Source organism: Engraulis encrasicolus, chromosome 18 (assembly GCF_034702125.1).
Source record: "Engraulis encrasicolus isolate BLACKSEA-1 chromosome 18, IST_EnEncr_1.0, whole genome shotgun sequence".
NCBI lineage: Eukaryota > Metazoa > Chordata > Actinopteri > Clupeiformes > Engraulidae > Engraulis > Engraulis encrasicolus.
Window position 1 is genome coordinate 52578742 of NC_085874.1, and position 10591 is coordinate 52589332.

Consider the following 10591-nt stretch of genomic DNA (forward strand, 5'->3'; position numbering starts at 1 on the left):
TGACCAGAGTGATTAGGAATTTTGGCAGGTGCAAGCAATAATGGAATCATGACATACCAGCCCTTAGTAATTAGGTGTGGCCAGGTGCTGATGGACAGGTTGGTTGTGATGGGGCTGCTTGTTTCCGGCAAGGGTGTAACAAGTTCTCAAAATGTTTCAATCACTCACCACTTCATCATCTTTTTTGTGATGTTGTGTGCATAGGCAAACCTTAGATCAACCCAACCAAGTTAAGTTAAATGAATGAAAAAGGTTATCATATTGAATTGAAAATGTTTGATTTTAAATGTACATGATTCAATGTGGAGTAAATACTGTTACTGATATGTGATCGTATGTGATTTAATCGGGTGGACATTCATCATTACTTGAAGTAAACAGTGGCCATGCATGCAAGGTTGGGGGAACATCAGTAGCACGTCTAGGGAACCAGACATGACCAGACCTATAATGTAACCAACAAGGTTATGGGAACCATATGGGAACAGTGAGGGAACAAACATGAAAAGCAATAAAGGCACGTTGAGAGAACAGTGAGGGAATGAAATGGGAACCACACATATCCTGTTCTGGGAACGGAAATTAAACTTTCCTGCCAACCCAGTGAGAACCGAAACAGAACCAAAAATGACGTATCCGAAACGTATCCAGAACCGAACCGGAACCAATGGCTGCTTGGTTTTTACTGTAACCAAAGGGAACGTTTTTAGGTGGTAGATCTTGGTTTGGTTACAAACCTAACCTGTAGAGAACCAAAAGGCAAATGTTCTCTTTACGTTCTCTGTTACTAGGGTTGCACCTGGACAACTGAATTAAGCAATAAGTCAAGAGAGGGCGTGGGTTTGTGCAATAAGCCAGGAGAGGGCGTGGGTTTGTGCAATAAGCCACAAGAGGGTTTGTGCTCGATTTACAATGTCTCCTAATCCTCTGTTGTCTGTGCAGGTTCCTGAGGAAGAGGAGGAGGGCGAGGAGAGTCTGGCACACGGAGATCACTCCAAAAACAAGACCGAGGCCTAAGAGAGAGAGAAAGAGAGAGAGAGAGAGAGAGAGAGAGAGAGAGAGAGAGAGAGAGAGAGAGAGAGTCAGAGAGAGAGAAGAGAAGGAGAAAGAGAAAGAGTTACCAGAGAAGGAGGATGCGTGTGATTACAGAATAGGAAATAAGATCTTAACAGACATTAAATGTGTTTCGAGTGACTTTTGATTGGATATTCGCTGAGGAATGGTGCAATGCTATCTTGATACAATTTTTCTATGACTTCTAAAATTATTTGCATTTTATGTTAAAAAAAAAAAAAAAAAGTTCATCCATTATTGACCATTCATCTATTAATGCTGCCATTGTCCCAATGCTATTTTTCACCAAGCCATTTTTCATTGGACGTGGCCAGTTTTTTTTTTGGAAGGCATACCCTGTTTGTAATCATTGAGGTATTGCCAAGAGGTCTGTGAGTACAAAGCACAGATTATTTTATTCACCCCACACATTACATATGAAGAGCTCTTTTCCAAAACGCTATATTCACCATTTTTGACTTTTTGCATTTTAATATTGGAATTGACTGTTAAGAAGTCCTATCATCAATGTGTGAATTCTTGCCATTCAAATGTTTTCAGAACATGCTTTTAAAACCTCTATAAAATGTATTTTGCAATGCAATTCAATGGAATACCCGATACAAAAATGTCAATTTCCCAACATTCTATAAAATGGATATATCTCATTTTGGAAAAGAGCTCTTCATATTGTAATCACGGCTTTTTTGTGCCAAAGAATGCAACATCCCAACTTGTTTGTCTGCAGTAGACACAATAAAAAAAACCTTATGTTTGGCAAAGAATCTGTTCATATTTCGTATCAACACATTCTCACAATCGAGAATATCATTGCAAGTCGCTCATTGTGTATGACTGGTAATTATGTACGCGCATTAAGCTGTAGGATACAACTACATTGTGTGTACATATCTGCATTTATATCAGGGCTATAGTGAATTAAAGTGTTCATTTGCAATCAGCTGTTACTCACTCTCAGGGCAAGTTTTTAATTATCCACATCTGACAAGTGCAAGAGTCTTTCGAGGCTTTGGGGTGTCACTCACTTACTCACCTACTGCCATGGACACTGAAATTGGAGCCCGCAGGGCCTATTATGATATTCTCCCACCCCAGGCAGAAACAGACTGCATGCTATAGGGTTATAGCAGGCTGGTACACACACACACACACACACACACACACACACACACACACACACACACACACACACACACACACACACACACACACACACACACACACACACACACACACACACACACACACACACACACACACGTGCGTACAGACACACACACACACACAGACAGACACACACACACACACACACACACTCACATGTACACACACACTCACATGTACACACCCACCCACCCACACACACGCACACACACACATACACACCCACGCACACGCACACACACGCACACACACACACACTGCTATCACCACATTTACCTTGCTGTTGTATCTTTTTTTAATTCTCTTTATTATGTCCCACAATGTCCATTTCTTGCATTCTTTTTTCACGAATGTACAGCCGCATTCACAGTATATGTGTATGTATGTACTATAACGATAGAGTCTGTGTCTTGTCTTCCTCCAGCCTCTTCTGAGAAGTGGTACTAGGCTTACTGTTCCTACTGCAGATAGAATAAGCAAATGTATTTTAAGACATAGTTTCAATTGTCAGCCGTGTGACTTCTTCAGAGATTTTACCCAGTAAAATTGTTCCTGTGAAAATAGCCAAATGCATCTGCCGTAATGTTCTCGAGGCTAATATTACACAGTGTACCTTTAAAGTTCTCGAGGTGTTACTCCTTTAAAGTTCTCGAGGTGTTACTCCTTTAAAGTTCTCGAGGTGTTACTCCTTTAAAGTTCTCGAGGTGTTACTCCTTTAAAGTTCTCGAGGTGTTACTCCTTTAAAGTTCTCGAGGTGTAACTCCTTTAAAGTTCTCGAGGTGTTACTCCTTTACAGATCCAGTTCAAGTGGAACAGTCACAGAAAGGGCTGGTGATGACAACTATACCAAAAACATTTGCTTACACTTCTTAAACACATTAATTTTCATAAATACCAGAGGTGTCAGAAGTAAAAGTAAAATTTTAAAAAAAGAAACACAGTTTACTTTCAACACAGGTAATTTATCTGAGTAACCAGTAGACCTAGACCTGTGTAATTGTCTTACAATCATGTGACTCTGCACTGGCTGGATCAACTTTGTGGTGGGTCCTTGTTAGATTTTTAGTGTTTTTCAGTAAGAACACAGTACAATTGTGTAAATGGTGTAACAGCTACGTAATACCATGTGCTGGTCTTGTACTTACACCATAGATTTACTTTTACTTTTACTTTTGACAGCTCTGATAAATACCATTCATGCAGTCAGTCGTATGTGATAGTTGCCATAGAGGAAGAAGAGAAAGGGAAGAGAGTCGACAGACTACAGATAGATTAGTATTTAGTTTTTAGATAATATGCTAACTTGCTTAATAAGTGTTTTAACGTTGTTTTTGTTTTTAGTTAAGCTTAGCACACCAGCAAGGTCTCCCCGTTTCCCTCCCAGGCTTGGCAACAAAATGTTTATGTTGAAATGAGATAAATATGTATCGCTGTGTAAAAAGTATTAAATACTGATACTGTTCATTTATAAACTTGCTTTTATACTATATTGACATCTCTTGTGTCTTTTTTTTATTTTAAATGAATTTTCAAACAATATAAAATGACCTGTTGTTGACTACGTCACATGTTGTGCAGATTGTTGTTTTGTAATTGTGAGTAGTAGTAGAGTATACTTTATTGATCCCCAGGGGGAAATTCAGGTATCCAGTAGCTTACACACACACACACACACACAAAAGCCCACATGGACATTTCAAGACAAAAATAAACACAGGAATAGTCATCAGGGTGGGGTAAATAAAATAAAATAATAGAGATAATAAATGTAGAAAAGGTAATTGTGCAAAAAGACATTCTGTGAGTTGGGATAGACCAATGCAGAAAAACATACTCTGCTCTGTCAGTTAAGGTAGACAACAAGTGTTGATGGATACATCTATGATATAGTATAGTATGTAGAAGTAGGCAGTGTACAGAGTATGATAGGGGTTAAAAATTCTTACAATGTCACAGTAAAGTACAGGTAAGTGTATTCGGCAAGCACACACACACACACACACACACACACACACACACACACACACACACACACACACACACACACACACACACACACACACACACACACACACACACACACACACACACAAAGAGGTTCCCCAGTAACTGGGCCAGCTCCGACAGATCACAGTCTTTGCTTGTGGTAAGCAGGAAAAACAAGTATGTCCAGTGGTATGAGCTATATTATAAACAATCCCTGGCTGCGCGACCCTGGCTGCACACTGTTCAACCTGTGATTGGTGGAAACTGCTGTCACTCAAGAAATGTGCTCGCATGGTTGGCTGCTTAACATCTTGTACCTCCTCTCATCGCAAATGTTCGTAAACGGAAAACCTATCTATAGAATAAGGGACGGGGCTATAGGGGGCGAGCAGGGCGTTTGCCCCTGGGCCCAGGGCCCTCCTTGCCTGGTTAACACCAGACCTAATAACAAGTGAGATTAGGTCTGGGGAGTTACCTACTGTAAATTCCGTAGGAAGGCAGAATACTTGGTTATTATGACACACTGCCCTGCTCTCTGATTGGGCAGAGAAACCAAAGATTATCTATTCTATCTCTATGACTTTTCCCACCGGGACAATTTTCCCCTTGGCGGCCCTTTAAAAAAAAAAAAAAACAACGCTAACAACATGGTTCCCTAACCAAAAAGACAAAAACCACGAAATCTGCAGTCTTACTACATGTGGACATTAGTGTTGTCAAAATATCAACCTGAAGTGGAGAATTTTAGCCTACACCTTGATGAAATACATAGCCATCATCACAGTCCAAAGCATTCACCATAGAACTAGTTGCAGGTTAGGCTACATCACACTACTGTTCCATGAACATGTGCACTCCACTGTCATTTTGACAGTTTGTAGGCCTATTGAAATATCGTTTAAGGAAGACAGGATGAGCACGGGCACAAAGTTTTGAGTGTGGGGATTTTTAGAAGAGTAGGCTATAGCTTATAAAAAGTCTGTCTACATTATGCAATAAACCCACCATCCAGCAACTAAGCCAAACCTAAGCTACTTCAAAGCACAACTATTAATAACCAAACGGTGTAGGCCTACCTTAAAACGCTGTCTTCGTCGCAGCAAATTTATTTGTTTCTTGCAATTACTCCTCTTTAATCCACAGTTTACACACCCAGCACTGCTCACATCAGAATCTTGTGTGGTGATTATTTTGTTCCATTTCTTCATACATAGGCTACATCCTAAATGTGCCACATATAAATATATGTATGATAAAAACATAAATTCGACTATAAGGAAATATACCGGTCAGTGGCGTGTCGTCGCAGATGCCAAGGGATGCCAGGCATCCCCTAATTCCCCCAACAACAGCTTTAATATCCGTTAATCAAAACATTCTGTCTATCGAGTCTCCTACTTTAATATTCCCTTCCACTCTCGCTGTCTCTGTGAGTATTTTCCAGCTGGGGAAATAGAGCCCCACCCCCTCCCATTGGGTAATCATCTGGTGAAACAAAGTACTACACGTCTCTCGTTGCTAATGGTTGGTGCCATGGCTGCCAACTCGATTTGGCAGCCTAAAATTTCTGGAGTGTTTGAAAAAAACTGAGTGCTCGACCAATCAGATTGCGCAAAATTGGTCACGAGATTAATCATCTCGTCCGTCTATGATTTGGCAAGGAGGGAAACGGATGATACTTCAGGACTGGCAGCCAGTTACCTGTCATTAGAAACTACATAGAACAGGCTACAGGAAAATAGTGACAGTCTACAGTGGGCAAAATCGAAGGCGCGCGCACACAGCCGATGGCTCCCAAAAGTCAAGGCAGACAACGCATGAAATGGATTTAACATAAAGACAGGATCTTATGGACACATACACGTTCAGGATAACTTCTATAACGGAAGGCAGAATTGTTTTATTGTTTCAGAAAGGTAGATTATAAGCAGGCCACCTAACGTTTTATGCAGCTAGCTGTGTTTTTAGCTGCTTGTTAGCTCTTGCTATTATGGCAATAAGCTATGGTGATTAGATGGCATAAAGTGCCACCAGGTCCTAAATATACTAATCATGCCGCTTCTCTGTCCGCTGTTTCAACCATGTGCATCAGGGCTATTTTTCCATGGTGGTTTTGAGCATGTTTTGGCTGGAAATCGCCATACATCTGGCAACCATAGAGAGCACATAGCATTTGGCATTTGATACAAGATGTGCACGTCTCAGAGGAGCTGGTTGGACCTATTAGTAGAATAACTTTCAAATGGTCAGTCAGTGCATGGTGTTCGGTGCTTGTGTTATTGCATTCTGTTCTGTGGGGCATTTGAACTGGCTCTGAGGTTTACGGATGAGACAGAATTGTTGTGTTTAGGGGGCTTGCTTGTTGTGGAACATCTGGTGTCGTGCGTAAAGTGCAAATTATTGCGTTTCTACTCCAACTCTGAACAGACAATTTTTCTTATTATTTCTTAACAAAAGTAGTCGCCTGCATAAGCAAGAGCTGTAGCTTCGCGCATGATGTGCTGTCGAAACAAAACAGTGACTTGAGACCTCTCCATCCTGTGCTGCGTAGCGGAGGTGGTGTCGTGCCAAAAAGTGGCCCGTAGGCTGCATAACATTACGGGCAGTTCGGTAGCGCCTTCCTGGCTCGCCAACATGCAACGCATATCATAAATTATACCTTATTGATTTTATTGTCATGGACTCGATCGCCAAACTTTCTGCCCAGCTTGTTGTCCTACATAGTCTCACCCCAAGTAGTCAATTTTTGACTAATCAATTTTTGACACCCCAAGACTGCAATTTTTGACGTCTTGGGTATTCCTTCCACGTCACATTTTGACTATGTCCTCAAAGGCGCCCCCTTGTGGCAGCATAACGTCATTGAGGTTAGGTTCAGAAATAGTTTTAGGCCACATAGTCAAAATGTGGCGTGGAAGGAATACCCAAGACGTCAAAAATTGCCGTCTGGTCCAAGGTAGTCAGAAATTGACTACTTGGGGTGAGACTGCGTTGTGTTGTCCCAGTCAGCCGTAGGTGACCCATAACATTAGGGGCAGTTCTAAACCACTGGTAAACGTCTTTGTGACTCGCAAACAAGAAACCCAACTCATAAATTATACCTTATTGATTTTATTCCCATGGACTCGATCGCCAAACTTTCTGCCCTGCTTGTTGTCCCAGCCAGCCACCGCTGCTGGTTAATAATAATAATAATAATAATAACAATAATAATAATAATAATAACAATAAAATAGTAGTACAGTAATAATAATAATGCTACTACTTCTAATACTGCTTCTGTGGTGTGTATTCCTACTAGCTGCAGTTCACTTCCTTACCATTTGGTAGAGTATGTTCGTAAACCAAGTCAATAACCACAGAACAAGTGAATCTGGACTGACAGACTGTGAACTCTAAGAGTCATGTGGAAATCGGAAAATAAATCATAACTTATTAATATTTCCATCCCTTGGTAACCAATCTAAATATGACAGGTTCTTCAAATACTGAAAACGAAACTGTGTTACTAAGATCTAGTAAACTTCCGCGATCTACGGTGTATGAAAATTATCAGTAGAGAAGAGGTGTGGCCAATTTACTGTTTGACACCGTCACAGAGGTATTGCCGTCTGGTAAACGGTATATATAGTGGTGAGTGAACTATGATTTCCTAAGTTGAAGTGGAAAGTATTCACTTAACCCTAAATTAGACTAATATGAAACATTAGGGCCGGCTGAGAACACACTGTGACTGCTATATTTCATTTCACGGCCGCGGCCCACCGGGACATGTCCCCGATCTCCCGATGGCCACCCCGCGCCTGGGGAGTTCCCAAGCCAGCAGGACAAGTTTGTGAGCCGAGCCATTCTGTCCATGTTTGAAATATGAAATATCCATTCAATCACTTCCGTCTCCATTACATGAGGTCCAATATCACCTCTGTCTTCATTACATGGGGTTCAATTGCACTGTAATATGACCCAGAGATGCAAATAGATTTGTGTTGGTCATTTAACTCGATGAAAGTATGAGATATAAAAAGTATAAACAAAGAAGTATGGAAATCTGTGGAGGCCTAAGATGACACGCCTGTCCCTGTGCTCTCCTCTGGTCCCAGAACACAATAGAGGGCTGAAACACCAGGGGGAATATAGAGGGCAGGTCCATGGAGCAGGGACGCGTTATCCTATGGTGCAACCGGTGCTGCAGCACCGGGCCCCGCCACTAGAGGGGGCCCCGGACGTCGTGAGATTGGAAAATATGAAACGATATTTTGAGACAATCAATTGTATTTTTGATGCATTTCGCCATCCATAGGCAAGCAGAGGCGCATATGCATATCTTGTCACCAGGCTAGACAGGCAGCTTGGGCCCCCCAAGACTGTAGCTGGGGAACAGTAGTGGCGATTTGTTACAAGTGTTCTTTCTTTTTAATTTTCGCGTGGCCCCCCTACTGAGCCTAGAATCGCCTCTGCATGCACGCAGGAATCGGACGTCTTCGGAATAATCATTTCAGTCAGATGCTTCTGATTGTGTGCCACCAGTGAAAACGGTGGTCAATATTTTTTGAGTTTGATGATGGGCTACTGTCTAAAAAAGATGTGAGAAACTCGGCGTCAGCACTTGCTTCAGATTGTACGGATAAACTTCAGCCCGGCATGGATTAACGCATTGAAGAGAAGGTAGGCAATTGTTGTAATGTCAGTGTTATAATCGCTTTTTGTAATGGTTGCATAGCGATCATGGACTTGTGCAATCATGTAAGCTAAGCAAACAAGAGCACAGCACACCAACCTAACTTTATCTTATTCTATAGTTAAAACATGGGGAAATAAATCACGCACCCAACTGCATTCGCGAAACAAAAGTCTTGCATGGCGCGGCGAGGATCACTTCTGAGGTGTTATTTAAAAAGTGTTCACAATAATGCTGCGTAGCAAGTGCACCAACCAGCACTCAAAGTTCTGACAGTCTGACAACAACAGGGCAAGCCAAGGATTTAGCAAACACTAAAATGATATAGTCGCATTTTCCTAAAGCACTGTTATGGCCATTTCCCTAAAGCACTGTAATATGCTCTGTCAGCGTAGCCTATATCTTTGCGTTCGGGTTTGTGTTCAGTTATGCCCGGGTGCCACTCGCAGATTGTTCAGTTAGCAAGTGGCTCTCATCTGGGAGAAAAAAAACTTGTGTCATACATCCACATCTTTGCACCGTAGTCTACTGTATGATTGCATACTATTGCAGTGTAATGCACCATCTAGATGAAAATCGCTGACTTATTAATTGGTATATGGTACATTTTGAGGGAATTTCGTCACAGCTTCGCTTTGCTGTGGTTCGCTGCTAAGGGGATTCCCTCCTTGCGACAAGCGACCAGTGTTGCCAGATGTGTCTGACCAAATCCCGCCCAAAAGGTTCTCAAAAACCGCCAAAATGCGCTAAATTCCGCCCAAATTCAACAAATTACATTGACTTCTATGGGCCCAAAACGGCTTAAAAAACCTCCAAATGGCAATTTTTTCCCGTTTTTGCCCGCCGACGCTCATCCCAAGTAGCCCAATTGGGCGGGCACCCGCCCAATCTGGCAACACTGCAAGCGACAGCTGAGTAGGCTAGGCTACTTTCCTTTGACAGTCAGTCAGTCTTTCCAAGGCCATTGGAGATTCAATTATTTAACACGTGATTACCACGACGGTTTCGATTCGACAAATTGGCCGGCAGCAACGTAGCAAAAATAAGAGACTTTCGGTTGTGCTTCTGTTTGGAAGTTCTAGCTGAGCCGACGCTTACTCTGCCAAACGGCAGTGCACAGAATCTCTCCTCCCTGTCTATGGAACGCTAAATGAGCCACGCTTAATTAAATAAATATGCCAACAAATAATTAATTAAATGTGTCATTAATTTATTTAAAGTAGAAAAGTATTTAAAGAACTCCTTTCACCATTTAAGTAATTATTGAATTATATTCATTTAATTATTTCATGGCCCGTGTGTTATAGCACATTATGAAATAATTGTATCTGTCAAACTCACCCATCAAAGTCTGTGGGCGTATCCTAAAATCTGATTGGTTGCACTGCCTATCAAGTCAAAACAGATCGAGCGTAGAGCTGATCATAGGAAAGATTTTGTCGGACGTTCCTGTGTAGGTAACGTGAATCACCCAGATCGGTGAGGTAAAAGGTGACCCGCCAGCATTCATTCACCGCGTTCAACATTTCAACTGGTAAGTCCATTTTTATAAAAATGTGTAAATTTACACATGGTTAATGTTTTGACCTAGGTTAAGCAAGTTCAATTTGAACGGAATGGCTAACCTTAGCAAGCAGCTGTCTACCAGCTAGCTTACTGTGTGCTCAGATAGTGGTTGTGCCAGAGCCC

At 41.7% G+C, this 10591-nt stretch overlaps 1 protein-coding gene across 1 annotated transcript in view; it reads left to right on the forward strand.

Moving 5' to 3' along the window:
* Positions 1-3170, forward strand: part of rhag (Rh associated glycoprotein) — a 31003-nt gene extending 27833 nt beyond the window's left edge. The window contains exon 10 of the mRNA XM_063223825.1: positions 943-3170. Within this exon, the coding sequence (XP_063079895.1) occupies positions 943-1017 (75 nt within the window). The 3' untranslated portion in view covers positions 1018-3170. The remainder of the gene's footprint in view (positions 1-942) is intronic.
* Positions 3171-10591: the final 7421 nt, after the last annotated feature.